This window comes from Jaculus jaculus, chromosome 4 (genome assembly GCF_020740685.1).
Source record: "Jaculus jaculus isolate mJacJac1 chromosome 4, mJacJac1.mat.Y.cur, whole genome shotgun sequence".
NCBI lineage: Eukaryota > Metazoa > Chordata > Mammalia > Rodentia > Dipodidae > Jaculus > Jaculus jaculus.
In genome coordinates, this window is record NC_059105.1 from 151,617,325 (window position 1) to 151,636,444 (window position 19,120).

Genomic DNA, 19,120 nt, shown 5'->3' on the forward strand with positions numbered 1-19,120 from the left:
CTCTATATCAGTTTATTGGGCCTTTTGTCCTGAATATCCACACGGGTCCCTTCCAGGTACCAAGCTGCTAACCTAGGCTATAATCCCAAGCAGGAATCTCTTAGTGGTCCTGTTCAATTAATATTTCGGTGACCAGATGGCTAGGCCATTGGAAATATTTCCTGGGAAGGTGACAATGTAGCAAGGAATGCTCAAAATCTAGATCATAATTACATGATCATAATTACAGTACATACTTTGGCTCATAAAATTTAGTTTAGGCATAGTGTTCAGGATCTATATGTTGACAGTCAAATGGTTCCATGTACTGGTAAATCTGGCTTGCTTTAGTTTTGGAGGACATCAGTGAACCATGCCAATTTCTTGTGGATTTCATATGTCTTAAATGTGTCACCCAAGGATGCATATGGAGGGAATTCGGTCCCATTGTGGCAGTGTTGGGGGGGGGGGAGTGGACTCACTAAGAGATGAGGCCTTTTGGAAGGAGATTTGGTTATTTGAGGGTTGTGACCGCAGGGGGTATTATTGTGACATTCATGAAATAAGTTAGTTCACATGAGAACAATTTGTTGTAAAGGCCATCCCACATGTACTCACTATGTTTCTATTCACCATGTCATGATTCACTCCCTACTAGTGGTTGAACAGCTGGGGACCCAAACTTGAATTTTCAGCATCCAATATATGTGAACTAAATAAATCTGTTTTCTATAAAAGCATCTGGTTTGAAGCATTTATTACAACAACAGAACTACATTACAGAATTAGCAATTTACCATCTGAAGGCATATTTGAATCTTGTTTTTCAGCAGGCCACAGTTTGGTCCTTTCTTATAAACTGACTATTGTTAATGGAGCTTACTGATCTCTTAGAGTTCTGGTTAGGCCCCATTCTGAATTTTGACATGAGGTGATTTAATCATCTTGAGTTCATGTAATTTTACTAGAAGACACACGAGCACCCACATGAAAATGAGCTCTTTCAATCAAACATCTCATGAAGTGCTTTGGCTATAAAACAGTCTCCACCAGAGGCATGAGAGAACTTATGGAATCATGTTGTCTCTGTGATAGTTGTTTCTTGCTATTAACTGTTAAGAACATTTAGTTTGACTTCGTTGAATGTCTGTTTCTACTCCTGACATCATTTTTGACCAGCAAGGTGAAGCTGTTATGGTAAAGTGGTTAAGAAACTTCCCTAGTGGGAGTGTGGGGAACAGACATCAAATAATCACTAGCATTCATGAAAACTGAAAGATTCTGAATCCTTGAGATATTCTACACCAAGGAATAACATGGATAAGCAATAGAGGAGGAAATATGCCTTATCTCCACACACCTGCACATGATAGGGAACATCTGTATTCATACATTACACACATTACCACATACTCACAATACTCTTACACACACACACACAAAGAAATACTCTTGAATGTTAAAAGCCCCAAATTAGCAGAGTGGTGCCTCTTTCCCAACCGGAGATGCAGTTTTGTTCTCTTTGTACAATGAACTGAGTCGGTGTAATTATGGAGACTATGAAGAATGTTGTATATTGAAAACAGGTCTTACTGGAGGCCAACATGCTTGGACTAAATGGCGCTCCTTACCTAATGTCTCTTATTTTTTCCATCAAGTCTGAAATCTTTGGGACAACATTATAATTGTTTTACAGTGGGTGGAGCCATGAGCACAAAGCAGGGTCTACTTTCCCTATTCATTTTAGGAACCACCACTTGTATCTCAGCCTTTATCCATGAAACCAGCTCATTCCTGTCAATAAGGAATTTATGTAATTCTCATTTAGTTCTTTGATACCAGCTATTTAGTAAACCCCTCACCTCTCCGGAAGCCTACGCCATGCTGGGGTAATTAATTTAATTTAAATTTAATTAATTTAAATTTAATTAATTTAATTAAATCATATTTATCAATAGATTAGAAGTATCAAATTCATTCTCCAAATACACATATTTGAAATACATTGATGGGAATAACCAAACTAAGAATGGATTCCAGGCCCTTTTCTTACTGAAATATTTCTTACTGAAGAATTTCTTAATGAAATACTTTAGAGACAGCTTGATGTGTCGGGAAGAGAACTTGACAACACTTTGCATTTCCACATAATTCGTGATGCTTCTTTGGTCACATTGCCCACTGAATCAAACTGTTAAACAGAGCCCTGTGCACATGTTGCCAATTCCATGTGAGGACTCAAACTCTCTAGGAGATAGTACAGACTGTCACTATGCAAGCCACCAGGAATAGAAGTCATAAACTTCTGTTAATTTCTTCATAGTGTCAAAGTTCCCAAGAAAACTATACTATCAGTCAATGAATAAAGCAATGCTGGGCTAATGTTCCTGAGAGACAGAGGAACATCTTCCCCGATAGTGAACATAGGCCAACTGCCTCTAGCAGCTTCCTCCCAGCAGCTGATGCAGGTGAATTGGGTTAAATACCTGGTATCCTCATTCTTCACTAGTGGAGTCTAAAATACTGAAAACTAGCAGCATGTCTGAGGGATATTAATGTACATGCTTAACAGAACAAAGAACACAGTCCTGTGAAAAAGGAAAATATAGTCCCATACAAGGATATAAGCCCACATAGGCAGAGAAGACACTTTATGTCTTGGTAAGGTTGCAGATCCAAGGATTATGCTTTTGTAGCCAAGAATAGGTGAAAATCTCCATGTATCATACAGCTTCACCCAGTAACTTTATTCCATGTGATATCTGCAAAACTTTTCAGCAGTCCTCTTCCCGACACATCAAGCTGTCTCTAAAGTATTTCATTAAGAAATTCTTCAGTAAGAAATATTTCAGTAAGAAAAGGGCCTGGAATCCATTCTTAGTTTGGTTATTCCCATCAATGTATTTCAAATATGTGTATTTGGAGAATGAATTTGATACTTCTAATCTATTGATAAATATGATTTAATTAAAGCACAATATTATATGGATGTCAGAAAATAACAGCCTCTACCTTTCTAGAATCTTCCTTGTACAAAAAATTACTATTTTTCCCTAAAAATAAGCATTACTACTACATGTGTGACTAACTTGTGGCTCTCGGGAAAAGAAGAAGTAAGCGCTATCCTGAGCATCGTTTGAGCACCATCACAGAGTCCAAGGAAAAAGTGTAAGAGGCATGCAAAGTAAAGCAGGTCAGAGAAGAAGTGTCAAGTGAAATCAGGTAAAGCTTAAGCAAAATGAAAGAACACTTTATAAGAAAGCCTAGGTAGATCCAGCTGTAGAAGTCATCCCAGCAAAAATCAATGAAAATTTGGTTATGCTCAAGGTGGATTCAAGGACAGAAGACTGTTGAAAAGAATAACTGTTGGACAATGATTTGTACTAATGTCATGAGTGACATTTTCACTCCCAAATTTCCTTATAGAAGGAAAGGTCAGGGATATAAAAACAAGCACTATTCCATTACTGAGTGCCGTTTATCCCAATAAAGAGTAAATGTGAGTAAATAAATCAAATGTGTATATTTAATTTAAAATAACAAAGATAAAATGGAAAATTTTTGGTCAAAATATTAGAAAAAGTAGCTTAATTACAGATTTTTTTTACAAAATAAGGAATGAAAATAGTGTCATACAAGAAGGATTGAGCATGAAGATTAAATATAGTCACATGAATAAAATTCTCACAATAGTTCCTGGTATGTTTAAGTTTTCATATGATGGGATTAATGTTGATAGATAATAAACCCAGAGGATCTTAGAACAATATGTAAGAAAACCAAGTAAACATTGAGGCATAGTGAACATGTTGATATTCATGGGTATCTGCATGAAAGCCATTCCTCTGTCACCTGGAAGACTTAAAAAAAACTTTTCATATTCCAAGATTTTGTGTTTCATTTATAACATAAAAAATAAAAGTTGAACTGGGTCATCTCAATGGTCTCCTCTAGAAATTCTTAGTATCTCATGAATCAATAATCTGAACATTTTGTAGGATTGAGGTTATCATACATACATGCTAATAAACTATTTCAATATTATATCTTCGAAGCCTTTGTAGGAATTTAGCTTTATGTTTTATAACCATAAACTTTTTAAACATGCACAAATAGTAGAAAATATAACAATACCAGAATAATATCTGAAAGAAGCCACATTGGCAGAGGGTTGAGTTGGACCTATCATCCTTTGATGTGTGACTATGGACATAATAGTCAATGTTGTTTTGCTGTCTCCAACAACACATTTATGTTACATGAGTCAGTCTCTTAGCAGTTACTGTAGTATATTAAAGTTAGGGATGCCTTTTCATCAAGGCTATTTTTAATGAGCAGCTACGTGCTATTATATGTCAGCAATAAAAGGAATAATTGAAATTTTTAAAAAGTGGCAGAATTTTTTTAATAGCATGTAATGCTGATCCAAATTATAACAACTGATTCAAAATGAGAGTAGAGGATGACAGGCCGATCTGGCTACAACACCTGTCAGCCCATTGGTCACCTGGGTTGATTAAGCTGCTCTTGGTGGCAAGGTAGGCGGACTCTTCCTCCCTCTCTGCTCCATGTGTGTCCCTCCCAACGCTGCCAGCTCAGTCTAAGAGGATGACCTTCCCCTCATAGAGGAGGATCAACCTTAGGCCAAGGGTAAATGAGTAGCTCTGCACCCCTGCCAGAACATCCAAACATGCTCTCACAGTGAGAGTGGAGCCAGGGGTGGTAGTACGTGCCTTCAATCCTAGAACTTGGGAAGCTACTACAGGAGGATTGCTGTGAGGTTGCAACAAACCTGAGACTACATAGTGAATTCCAAGTCACCCTGGACTAGAGTGAGAACCTACCTTGAAAAACCAGGGAGGACGCGAGAGAAAGTGAAAAAGGTTTATGCATTTTCAAGCCATTGCTTTATTAGGATTATCCACTTAAATACAATTAGCTTGCAGCTGTTCTAGGGGTGGGGAAGAGAAGGATGGATCTCAGTTTAACTTGTATTTTGTTTGTATTTTAATTTTTATTCCTTCCTCTTTAGGTACATTCATACCTGTTTTCTTACTTCTTTGTAAGAGCAACTTCTATTCCCTATTCAAATATGACTATTAATTCAATTAGTCTCTCACCCTGCAATCATTTCACCCCAATGTATAAATTCAAAGACTACCAAAAAATAAGACTATACAGTTCAAATTATAAGGGAAAGGTAATCATTTTAGGCTTGCATAATAGTGATGTTATTAACATCAATATTACTAAATGTTAATTTTACTCATTATGTTCTGTGGCCAAGATGCCATATAAGGGCTTTGTGTATCTCATCACGTGATCAGTAGGTAAGGGTTCTGGTGATAACAAGTCTCATACATGAATATTTTAATGAAGGGAGAAATCAGTGTTAAAAAATAAATAAAACTGCCGGGCGTGGTGGCGCACGCCTTTAATCCCAGTACTTGGGAGGCAGAGGTAGGAGGATTGCCATGAGTTCAAGGCCACCCTGAGATGACAGAGTTAATTCCAGGTTAGCCTGGACCAGAGTGAGACCCTACCTCGAAAAACCAAAAAAAAAAAAAAAAAAAAACAAAATAATAATAATAAAAAAATAAAAATAAAACAAATAAGAAAGATAATGTACCTAGGCCCAGGCATACCTGGGAACCCATGGCCTTCTGAATGCTAAAGAGAAAGTACTTTGCCTACAACGGAGGTGATGAAATAGTAGGGGAACACAGCCACAGAAACATGATGGGCAGGCAAGGATGAAGTTGTCCATTCCTCCCATGGCCTGCAGACAGCAAGGAGGTGCAGGTGTTATAGCCCAGTGGAGTCTGCTTTCTGGCACATGTTAACAGGAAACGGACTGGGACAGGGGACCTAAATGAATCTGCCTCCCAACCTGTCTCAATTACCTGCCATGGAAGGCATGGCTCGTGAGTGTGCAAGTTGGGATTGGGCAAATTTTGTGTAACTGACTGAATGAATGGCAGCTGTACAGACGATTATGACAGTTTGAATATCTTAAGTAATCATTATGGATCTCTTTCTCTGGAAAATTGCTGACCACAGAAATTGCTCACCTCTGATATAGAATAATCCTACTTCCTTTACTTTAAAAAAAATTTTTAAAATATATGCCATTGAAACCTCAACTACCAAATATATGTAATAACCAAGAATTACTTCAGAAAATGCCACTGTTAAGAATGCAACAGAATACATTTTTCTACACAACACATTGCTATATCATGTAAAACTTTGTGAAATGTAGCAGGTGGATTCATTATCAGCAGGTTTGTGAATAAGCTTTATTTTGTCTACAATTCTTAGTTCTTATACTACCTTCACAAAGTAGTACGGACTCATATATTAACCTCATTAAATAACAGAAAGATATTCCAGACAGACTGTGCTATCCAGTTACAAGGCCAGTATAGCTCAATATGGGCCAAGAAATTAAATAACAATGATGATATATTATAATGTGCTGGATAAAATAAATACAACTTTATTAGAAATAAACAAAAATCAAATGAAAGGAGAAATCATCTGTATAGCAGACTGACTCATAGTAAATATAGAAGTAATGAATGACTAAAAAGTCACTGCTTTGAACTACCAAAAGAATACTGAGGTTAGTATCATCATTGGATATAAAACCTGGGGACAGAAGTAATTAGAAGAGAAACAGGATACACATATGTTCTCCAAGATTATTCTCCTAAAGTATTCAATTAAAAATTCAAATACAGGTAAGGGAGATGTCTCAGTGAATAAAATGCTTGCTTTACAGACATGAGAACCTGACTTCAGATCCCCAGCATCCACAAAACAGACAGGTATGATACCATTCAACTGTAATCCCAGCACCCAGGAGATGTGGCAGGAGGATCTGACTTTCAAGGGTGTCATTGACTACATAGCAAGTTTAAGGCCCTGTTGTTCTTTATGAGTCCCTGTCATAAAATATTAAAAGTTAACATGACAAATTAAAAATAAAAAGATTGTTTTATTTAGAGAGCATAAGGTATTAGAAAATCTTTCATAGTACTTCAGTCATAATGACATAATCCTCACAATTAAATCCTTATAGATTTATGCTGATGACTATCAGTATTAATATCATAGATAAAATGTGTATGTGGTGTCCCAGGACTAAAAAAGTTGTTTCTAATATTAGATATTAGATGGTACATTAACAGGTCAAGGGATAACAGACAGCAGAGCCATCTAAAATGATGCTGTCAAATAGTCAGAAAAGCTCACTAGCACACTAGCAATCAATCTTTCTCAAAAGCATAATGGGAGATATATATATATACATATATATACATAACAGGACATATATATATATATATATGTATATATATATCCCATTATGCTTTTAATATATATATATATATATATATATATATATATATATATATGTATGTATATGTATATATCCCAAAGAATTATCACACTATAATAAACCAAGATGTCAAGAAGAGAATACTGTTAATATAAATATGTAATATTTGTTAATTAATTCTGTTTCCATGATATTATAAAAGAAATTGCAGGACCAGACATGGTGGTGCACACCTTCAATCTTAGCACTTGGGAGACAGAGGTAGGATTGGTGTGAATTCAAAGCCACCCTGAGATTACAGTGAATTTCAGATCAGCCTGGGCTATAGTGAGATCATACCTTGAAAAACAAACACAAAGATATTAGGATTAAGGTACGAAAATTTAGGAAACACGTCCGTGTTGTGGCATGTACAGGAAGCGCTCATCGTGGACCTCATTAATGCTTTCCAGAAAGCACATGATGCTGAAGATACTGCCCAGATGCTGTAACAGACAGCCAGTGTTTACACCCGTCACAGTTCAATGGTGTGCACATTGTCGCCAAATGTAATTCTTACAGCATTTAATATATTTGCCTAGCTTTGTTTTCTTATCCAGAATTTAACAATGGGGAAATATTTAAAAACTGTAATTGTCAGCAAAGAGCCAGTCAACCATTACAGCAACAAAAGGTACTAGTAAAAGATGAATTTTACTAGCAAATACCCTGACATAGCACTATAATCAAAATGTGTTGTTAGATATTTCCTGAAATATCATATATCATCCTCTAGGCATATTCAGACCACTAATCAATAACCCTAAACAAACAAAAAATGTGCAGATACATATATTTACATTGTATTAAAAGGCAATGGTAAAATAAGTTTTCAAATAATTTTAGGTCCATTTTTACAGTTTGACAATTAAAAACTGTATTTAATACATGAAGACAAATATTGAATAGCATCTCATACATATATTCCTTGCATACAGCCATGATGGTAATCTTTATCTTGTTTTTTTTTTAATTTTATTCTCTACTGTATTAGCAATGAATATGAAAGGATATAGTCTTTTAAGTTAATCTACAGTCCTATGGGTGTAGCTCAGTTGTTCCAGTGCTTGCATAGCATGCAGAAAGTCATAGATTCTATTCTAGCTCCATATAACCCAGGTGTGATGGTATACTCTAGTAATCCCAGTACTAGGGAGTCTGAGGCAGAAAGATCAGGACTTTAAGGTCATCCTTAGCCAAATAGTGAGTTTGAACCAGCATGGGATACATGAAGTTCTACCTACCTCAAAAATGTAAAATGAAATGATTACATGTAAAGAGTGTTTAAGAAATCTAAACTTCATATATTATAAAATGATAATAAAAATGATGAATCATGAAACATTATTTGTAATTGTTTTATGCTATGTAAACAACTATAACTAAATTTTAACTATGGTGAAGCAGATATCCTCAATTCAGGCAACTGGTCACAAACTAAAATTGATTTCTACTAATGTTTTAATCCAAACTATTTTGAACATAGAAATGTAAAAAAATCCATTATTTATTAACCCATGGCTTTAAGATACAATTCCTTTAGTGAATTATGCTTTGGACACTTTTATTAGCCACTGCTGAACCTGGAGTATACAATTCCATAGATAATACATGTTGAATTAATAAATCTCTATTAACATGTATATTCATGCAACTTGAAAGAAATCTAATGTTCAGTCTTCATTATATTGTACACCTATTAGCCAAAAATGTTCATTTCTCTTCCTAAATTATATATTTTATTTCTTTTTTAAAAATCTGTGAGACGAGTGAACAATACAGTCAGGATGGCTAAAGGTGACCCCAAGAAGCCAAAGGGCAAGATGACTGCCTATGCCTTCTTTGTGCAGACTTGCAGAGAAGAGCATAAGAAGAAAAACCCAGAGGTCCCTGTCAATTTTGCAGAGTTTTCCAAGAAGTGTTCTGAGAGGTGGAAGACAATGTCCAGCAAGGAGAAGTCCAAGTTAGATGAAATGGCGAAGGTGGATAAAGTGCGCTATGATCGAGAAATGAAAGATTATGGACCAGCTAAAGGAGGCCAGAAGAAAAAGGACCCCAATGCCCCCAAAAGACCACCGTCTGGATTTTCCTTATTCTGTTCGGAATTCCGTCCCCAGATCAAGTCCACAAACCCTGGCATCTCTATTGGAGATGTGGCCAAGAAGCTGGGCGAGACGTGGAATAACTTGAGTGACAGCGAGAAGCAGCCGTATGTCAGCAAGGCGGCCAAGCTGAAGGAGAAGTACGAGAAGGATGTTGCGGACTACAAGTCCAAAGGGAAGTTTGATGGCGCCAAGGGTCCTGCCAAAGTTGCCCGGAAAAAGGTGGAAGAGGAAGATGAAGAGGAGGAGCAGGAGGAAGAGGAGGAGGAGGAGGAGGATGAATAAACTGCTTATCTGTCCCTTTGTGTAGGGAGCGCCTTGACTGACACATCTCTCCTGGGAGCCGTGTCTATTGCCCTCATTCGGTTTAATCACAAAACTTGATCACGATCATACTGTAGTCTCAAAGTGTCAGTGGTTTACATGAAGTGGCCATGGGTGTTCGGAGCACCCTGACACTGTCTCAAAGTTGCACATACTTCCAAGCATTTTTAAGATGAAAAGGCACTCTCGTGTTCTCCTCACTCTGTGCACTTTGCTGTTGGTGTGACAAGGCATTTGGAGATGTTTCTGGCATTTTGTTTGCAACTTGTAAGGTGGTGTTAGCTCTATGGTTATTGGCTAGAAATCCTGAGTTGTCAACTGTACATATCTATGGTTTGTAAAGAGTACAAAACAATAGAGACAAACTCTTGGTGCTCCTTGTGTGGCGTGGAGAATGGGGTGGGGGGATGCCTTCTTGAGGGGCTTGTAGCTCAGGGCGTGCACTGATACTGTTGATACTGCAGTGAGCATACATTTAGCTTCAGGGTGTCTTGTGTTGTATATAGTGACATAGCATTCTGCTGACATTCTCAGTTGTGGAAAAGGGGGGTGGGGTCAGCTGGCATGAGAAGTGTTTGCAGTTATTCCTTTAGTTCAGTGCAGTAGATTTTCAAACTTCCTTTCTAAACTAGAACTCGTCTTTGTCAGCAAAGCAGAAGAACTACTGCATCATTGAAAGTTCAAGGGCCCTCTGTACTTCAACACAATTTGCAACATTCTGTTATTTTTTTGTATGTTTAGAATGCTGAGATGTTTTTGAAGTTAAATAAACAGTATTACATTTAAAAAAAATCTGTGTAATTTTGCTTATTTTGAGATATCCTTCACTGTAAGATTTACTGTAAATAAATATTTTCCATTTTACACAGGAAAGAGTGGTTCATGTAAGACCACTGATTTTTCACCTCTAAGCTTTAATATTTTTCTGGTTCCAGCTCTCCCCTCACATCTTTATACTCATTTTTTGTGTCTCTTCCTAATTTTCTTTTGTTTATAAATGTTCATTATAAAATCTACTTAATATCTCTGCTCTACTCTTCTGTTCAAATGGTTTTACTGAAAGCAACATTCCCAATTATACAATAGCTGATTTCATACCTTAAAGGTTAATTCACTTCTGTTGTGTCAGTTCGGCACTAAGTATCAGAGCCCTTAATAATATGAAATGAATAAAAAGAGTGAGGTGTACTGAATTTCATCCTGTGCTCGTAATGCCAGTTTAATCCAGGTGTTCTTAAGTTAAGAGAAAAAAGATCCCTCAGACCATGTCATTGTCTTATGAATGATTTCAAATACACCAAATTTGCACACCAGGCCATTAATTGGTGGATTTAGCTATGTAGTGATGAATAGTAAATTATTTAACATAGAACACTTTTGTTTTATAGAGATAAACATACATTGATCACATAGTTGCTATCATGTAATAGTTTCCTACCTTATGAGCTCTCTCTATTAGAATGGCATTAAGATAAGACCCATTATACATATTTTTGGTTATAACTAGATAGGTCATGATATATTGGGAATACATTTTACTTGTCATGTTTGTGAGGGTTTTTATTGTCCATAATTTAATATAAAAGTCATTTCTAAGTAATAATTATATATTTATTACTCATATGATCAGGTAAAGTAGAAAATCATGTAAATTTACATTTCAGCTATCTTACTTATGTATGGAAGTTACAAAAATTATGTCAAATATCTAGGAATATCTTTTAGGTAGGGTGTATCATTAATAATAAATTAATACAATGTGAAGCCATAAGACAGCTGATAATCTTATATAATAGCAGAAATAAACTAGTAAATCTAAATTCAAGGCTATAAGCCTGAAACATTGTAACAATGTAAGATAAGCTTACACAAAAACATCAAGATATTTCATGTAGGTCAGCAAATACCTAAATTATCATACTTAATTCACATCACTGGTCAACAATATATTTCAGTAATAATATATTTCAAAACATAAACACAAAATCTAACAAAATAGGAAACACACAATTGCAAACTTGATGCATACTTTCTGGTTTTCTTTTGAAGGCTTTTTGAAATAAATTCATTCAACCTCCCCAATTAAAGAGTCTTCAACTGATAACATAGTTTTTCAAAGAAGAAGTGAGTTAGAAAAGTAATAGGATTAGTAAAGAACTTTTGCATATTGTGTTAACATCAACTTACTGTCTTCAAAACTGTGACAAAATATTTAGTGAACTTCCTAAACACAACTCAATAATAGAGTTCCTTCTTGATCTAAAAAGAAAAAAAATTACAAAACACTTGAGAAATACTTTCTAAAAAGTATTTGCAGCCACATTCCCTAATAAGCCTTAGTTTTAACAGCTATTTATTTTTCATCCAAATTGTGTGTGTGTGTGTGTGTGTGTGTGTGTGTGTGTGTGTGTGTGTGTGGTGTATACATAGATGTGGGCAAATCATAGAACCCTGTGCGTACACGTGCAGAGGCCAGAGCAGCACATCAGGGGTTCCCTTCTCTCCCTCCTCCATGGATGTCCTTGAGAGAGTTTCTCACTTAAACCTAGAGCAGCCTTTCTCAGTCACACTGGCTGAGGAGCAACCCCCGCGGCCAGTTGTCTGCCCAGTCAGCTGCTTATGTGTGTGCTGGGAAATCAAGCTCCGCGCAGATCAAGCCCTCCCAGACCCTCATGCTGGCGCAGCAAGCACGCTTACCTGCTCAGCCGTTTCCTCATCCCCAGCGTCAATTTTTAAGTGAAAAATTCTTCATTTTTAGGTCTCACTAGTGGACTGTTCTTTCTTTTCTTTTCTTTTTTTTTTTTTTTAACCATGATACTAACATGAAGGCATTCAGAAAATGTGAAAGCCGTACAAATTACAGTAGAGCCCATGTTTTCGGATGCATTATCTATAAGAGACTCAATCTTGTGTACTATAAATAACCATGGAAGTACCCATTTGCAGTATTAAGGTTTCAAATTTCTTGCATCCTTTTGACACATTAATATAAGATTTGATTATTTTCAAGAAGTTGCCATATATATACATATATATATATATATGTTCTCATGTTACTCTTTTTCCAAAGACTTGTCACAGGTTTTGTATCAGGTATAATATCAGATTGGCCTACCCCAATATTTCAGTGTTTCACCAAAGCTTTTGTTCACAAACCTATTATTGTCTCTGGTGATCACCCCAGTGATGGGAATCTCTCAGCTAGACATGGGCTTTAATCAAGTTTTATGGTTAATTTCAAGAAGGAATGGCAGGGTTAAGACTTCTACAAATCAATCTCAGTGTGATGTGATTGAATCTTTCCTAAATGCAAAGCAAGTGTTAGATAGCAATCATCACCATGCCAAAGGAATGGAGGGTTTTGTTTCATTCTTCCACACTTGTTTCTAGGATGTAAGGAGAACATACTAAATAATTAATTACAGCAGTGGGAAGTTGACTACCTCACTTGACAATTCATTTTAAAATGAACTACACTCTTGGGTCCTTCTTTAAATAGTTTTTAACCTTGACACACACATAAATTGTAAAGTGCTAGAAATGAATAATTTAATTTTAGTTAACAAATCTACAGACAACAAATTTTCTGGCAATCATGGAAGAGCTAGGCACTCTTTATTTTCATTATTTAATTTATAATTTAATGACTGATCAATAAAGCATTATTCATAACAATCCACACAGACACAGAAATATTTTTGGATAGTTATTAAAATATTCCATTACTTAGCAATGCTCCATAAATACAAGTGTGATCACTGAAATGTTTATTCTGAATGTCAAGAAAGAAAATAAATGTGTATTTACTCCTAATAAATATATAGGAACAGATTATAAATTTAAATTATAATTTTCTCATAGTATTCCCCTTTAACTTTAGAAAATCAATGCAGTTTTTTTACTCAATTTATGCTTTTAAATGATTATATTAATTTATTTATAAAACATATCTAAAAAATTGCCAGTGATTGCTCTTATATAATTTTTCTGTGTACTTACAAAAAAGAATGTATATTCCAAATAAGATTTTACAGAATTTGGCTTAAGATAGAAACTTGAGATGGAGTCTACCAAACTTCACTTTTAAAAATTCTTACACATTTATTCTGGAGAGGTTTTTGTTTGTTTGTTTTGTTTTTTGGTTTGTTTTCATTTTTGTTTTTGGAGGTAGGGTCTCACTCTGGTCCAGGCTGACCTGAAATTCACTATGTAGTCTCAGGGTGGCCTCGAACTCACAGTGATCCTCCTACCTCAGCCTCCTGAGTGCTGGGATTAAAAACATGTGCCACTATGCCTGGCTGGAGAGTTTTTCTTGTCTGCTCTGTGTGTATGTGTGTGTGAGTGTGTGTGCTGTGTTAGTTTCAGATCTGATGGTTGTTGTAGTCAAAGTATATATGCCCACAGTAAGCATATCCTTTCATTATTTTTGTAAGCTAGTAACCTTTCACAATCAGTATAGACTAAAGTTGGAGCCAATGTACCAAACTGACACCGTAAGAACACCAATTTGTTTCCCTTGAAATGGGAAGAGTGTTTAAATATTAGGAAGTTGCCTACAAGGCCTGAATTAGTGTGAGAAGGTATAGAAATATCATTTTTAAATTTACTTTCATTTTTTATTTTTGGTTTTTCAAGGTAGGGTCTCACTCTAGCCCAGGCTTACCTGGAATTCACTATGGAGTCTCAGGGTGGCCTCGAACTCACAGTGATCCTCCTACCTCTGCCTCCCAAGTGCTGGGATTAAAGGCGTGTGCCACCACGCCCGGCTCATTTTTTTTATTATTTTTATGACGAAAGAAATGTTTGAAGCAACAAGTATCCATGATTATTAGGACCATCGTGCACAATTCAGAAATGAACTCATAATCTGTAATACAGCTTGAATGATGTCATTTTGATTTACAACACTTTGTGGGTGTGTGTTTAATTTTCTACTTTAAAGAGAAGTTTATTTCAATCAATTCTTATTCTTCTTAACAAATTTCCAAATCACACTTTTATTTTTCTTGAGATCCAGAATAGAAATCATCAGTTGACTTTTCTAAGGCTGTGACTATTTAAAAAAAAAAAAAAAAAAAAAAAAAAAGAGCTTTCTTCAACATGTTTTATGAATGGCCTCTAGGGCACAACATGGTTGAATAGAATGTACTCAATAATAGATGGCATGTCCCTGTTTAATTTATTAGCCACCTGTTCCATTCTTACAGGATAATGGAAAAATTACGATTCTCTCACCATATATGCAGTATTTTGTACTCTAATGATCAGAGAGCTATCAGAAATCAGATAAAACCTCTAGGGTTGTAATTGAGGATTAGTAAACATGTATTGCTTTTAAAAAAGGTAGATGTAGGGCTGGAGAGATGGCTTAGCGGTTAAGTGCTTGCCTGTGAAGCCTAAGGACCCCGGTTCGAGGCTCGGTTCCCCAGGTCCCACGTTAGCCAGATGCACAAGAGGGCGCACATGTCTGGAGTTCGTTTGCAGTGGTTGGAAGCCCTGGCGAGCCCATCCTCTCTCTCTCCCTCTATCTGTCTTTCTCCCTGTGTCTGTCACTCTCAAATAAATAAATAATGAACAAAAAAAAATATTTAAAAAAAAAAGGTAGATGTAAATTTTATCTTTTAGATTTCTTAATGTCATTATAATATCTTGGTTACAAAAATTTAAAGTAAATGAAGACAAATCATGCCTAGAATTCCTCAGATATTAGGTTGAGTTAACACCAATTTACAAACAGCTATTCCAATGTTGGAAACTTCATTTTACCTGCCTTCATTCACAGAATTTTAATAGTAATTATAACTTGATCAATAGCATAAATCTGTGGATGTCCTAGATAAATGGCATTACCTTATTAGGCATTATTCTTGATTTTCTGAAGACAGGGCTCACATTCAACCCTAATCAATCTTCTCCCCTGAATCAAGCAAGAACATGCTTACAATGCATGTGCAGTGAATCCACCATGTTGGGTTACATGTCCGGTAAGTGGTAGACAAGGGCTTATACTCCCTCATTTTGAAATTTTAACTGTCCAGAGACCTGTAAACTCACCCCAGAGTCTGTCTGATCTACTTTATCAGGTGATCTCTGGAGTAAATTTGGATTATCCTAGACTGGCAGAGGGACAGTGTAAGGCAGGTAAGACAGCCAGTAATAAATCAAAACCAGAATTGCCTTTGAGAGTTCTGACCTAGAGGCCTAAAGCACGGCTGCACTTTTAAAGCATGAAAAAAAAAAAAAAAAATCTGAGAAAACAAAACAAAAAGACATTAGGTGGTCTTTGCAAACTGACCATAGCATTTGGGATTTGTCTCACAAGTCTAAGTACGATTCCTTCCTGTGATAACCCGGAAAGGATGCATCCCTTTCAAAAAGCCCAGCTACAGGCACACGCGCTTCTCACAGCTTATGAACTTTTGCTCCACTTTAGGTCTGAGAACTGAGCTGTCCTGCTGAACCTTTGTTTGTCCAACAGAGACCCTGGGAATAACTAAGGCCACTTGTCTATCTTATCTTATTACTTCAAAATAATCAGATCTCAGTAAACTATGCTGAAACAGAATGACAAATTACAGTTTTTGTTTTAAATGTCAACAAATTTGGTTACACTATAAGGCAGAATGTCCCTCTTTGCCAGATAATTTTCAAATTGATGAACAAATATAAACTCACTTATTTCTCACAATCATACTACAAAATACGTATCACTTTTCTGTTAGTCTAAGTAAGAGAACGAGTTCATCCCAGTCTAATAGGTTGCAAGTTCTGGCTCTGTAAAACTGGCACCTCGTCTGTGCCATCACCATTGTTACCCTTTGCTTTTATCATGCTGCCATCTATTCTTTCTCCCTGATAATCATGACATAACCAACAAGAATATCTGCATGAATGAAACCTTTTCCTGGATATATTTGTTTCGATAACTAAATGGCTTAAAACTTTGATTTAAAAAGTTCCATATTAAATTTAATGCCAAGCTAAATAATTATACAAATCTGAAATTTCACCCCTAATACTTATTGATATCTCACCCATATATTGGAACTTCATGAAAACTTATTAAATTTTGTGTGTATGTGTGCATGTGTGTATTCATGTGTGTGCATGTATACATGGAGGACAAAAGAAAACCTCATGTTTTATCCTCAAGAATGCTGTTCACCTGTTTTGAGATATAGTGTCTCTGATTGTTGTGAAGCTCACCAATTAAGCTAAACTAATTAGTGAGTACGAAAGATCTACCTGTTTATACTCACTTCTGCAATGGGATTACACCACAGCACTGGATACAAGTATTGGTGACTGGATTGAGATCCTGATACCCAGGAGGCAAGCATGTACTGACTAAGGCATCTAACCAACACTCATAGCATGTTTTAATCATATTTTTAGTCATGCCACATAGCAAAGAGCATATAATTGACAATTAACAAATACTAACTTGTATATGCACAATACTTTTTATTGCCCATGTTTTTAATATTTTTAATTTTTATTTATTTATTTGAGAGAGGGAAAGGGGGAGGGAGAATGGGTGCACCAGGGCCTCCAGCCACTGCAAACGAACTCCAGATGCATGTACCCCCTTGTACATCTGGCTTACATGGGTCCTGGGGCATCAAACCAAAGTCCTTTAGCTTTGCAGGCAAGTGCCTTATCTGCTAAGCCATCTCACCACTCCCCACGTTTAATTCTTTTTGAGATAGAGCCATACTATGTAGCACACTGCCAGGCCCAGTTGAGGGCACTGGGACACTGGAGATTTAAGCAGGCCTGAGCCCTCAGGCACGGTGAAGGGTCCCAGGCCACAGGAGGTTACAGCAGGCCTAGACCCTGATCATCTTGCTTTGAGACCAGCAGGAGTGGGGCCACTCCCTCCCTTTGCCTGGGACACCTGGATTTCCTGATATGACTTAGGTTTGTGTTTCCCCTTGGCCATGTGACCTTTTACCACTCACCCAGACAGTCCTTATATGTTAATGAGGTATCAGCCAGCAGCCTTCACACAACTAATCCCCCCTGTGATCCACACCCCGGTGCCTTTTCCTGCCACTACTTGAATGCTTATAAGCCCATTCCCCTGACAAATAAACAAACTGTCCTCTGACATAGTCACCCAGGTGTTTCTTCCTGTCGCACTCATAGCCACTCAAGATCCTGCTCTGCAGTTGCCTGGATGCCCCTGGGAAACCAATGAGCAGAGGCCCCAGGGTGGCCAGGAACCACAGCTGGCACCTGAACTGGGACCCTGTGAGATGCACTGGGGTAAGTGAGTGCACCCCCTAAGGGACAGAAGCCCCTCTGGCCTTGCCGCCATGCCTGAGCGCTGGCAGGCTTCTCCCTGTCCTCAACTTTCTGTTCACACCATTGCAAGGTACCAAATAGGGTGAACTGACAATTGACATCTCTTGGCCTAGGCCACTCTTAGGCATTGACTGAAGGGCCCTAGCCCTCTGTTCAGACCCTGTCAGCCCACACAGGCATATTTCCCTCCAACACAAAAAAAAAAACAAACGGTAACGCAATGACCTCTTGAAAGCCTGTAGGGCAGTTGCTGGCTTCTTGAATTTGCAGACCCGCAACTTTCTAACCCCCAATATAATGCCTCCTCCTTGCTGTTTCTCCATCAAAAACCAGACAAAACCCTCTCTCATATTATATTAAGAACAAAAACAAACCTAGAAAGGATAATTCCTGACCCAACCTCCAAGGACCTTCTCATTAAAAACATCTTTTGGGAGGGCATGACCTCAGAGTGTACTGGTCTGCCAAGGCCTCAAGGATGAACATTATGATAAATGGAGAGTTGCTACCCAGGATATAAGGGCTGCCTCACATAAGGCTGCCTCCCTAGCACAGGCTTTTGCTGCAGCCTTGAAGACTAAAGGAAAATGTTTCAATTGCAGAAAGGAAGGCCATGGCGGGGAGTGGGGGAGTGACAGGAAAACTATGCTCATGGCCTCTCACTAGCTCCCTCCACCAACCTTCATATTTCTATACAGCTTGTTCCTGTTTCCTGCCTGGTTCTTAATCACCATCACATTCTTTCACAGGAAAAACAAGTCACAGAAAAGATGCAAGCCACCAGATCCTGGGCACAGTACATCCAGTATGTGGCCAACCTTCTCCCTTTTACTAACCAACCCAATGCTTCTAACCACTTCTTTTGTGTGTTCACCACGCACCCCCTGCTAGCCACGGTCCCTATTAATGCCACCCTTGAATACCCCAAATCTACAACAAACTGTCCTCAACCCCGCCTTATTGATATTCCTCTTTGGTTCTGGTCAATGTAGGCCCCTTTACCTGTCCAGCTCCAAAGTGATCAGAG

The 19,120-nt window shown here is 37.3% G+C and overlaps 2 protein-coding genes across 3 annotated transcripts in view; both read left to right on the forward strand.

Annotated features, from left to right (window-relative positions):
• Positions 1 to 19,120, forward strand: part of Epha6 (EPH receptor A6) — a 1,036,261-nt gene that overhangs the window by 453,181 nt on the left and 563,960 nt on the right. The window lies entirely within an intron of this gene.
• Positions 9,138 to 9,747, forward strand: LOC101609021 (high mobility group protein B3-like). Its single transcript, XM_045147687.1, has one exon. The coding sequence runs from the start codon at positions 9,148 to 9,150 to the stop codon at positions 9,745 to 9,747; it is 600 nt and encodes a 199-aa protein (XP_045003622.1). The 5' UTR covers positions 9,138 to 9,147.

Bases quoted from the DNA above. Each gene is read 5' to 3' on its own strand.
- LOC101609021 (XM_045147687.1), top strand. From the start codon at position 9,148: ATGGCTAAAGGTGACCCCAAGAAGCCAAAGGGCAAGATGACTGCCTAT.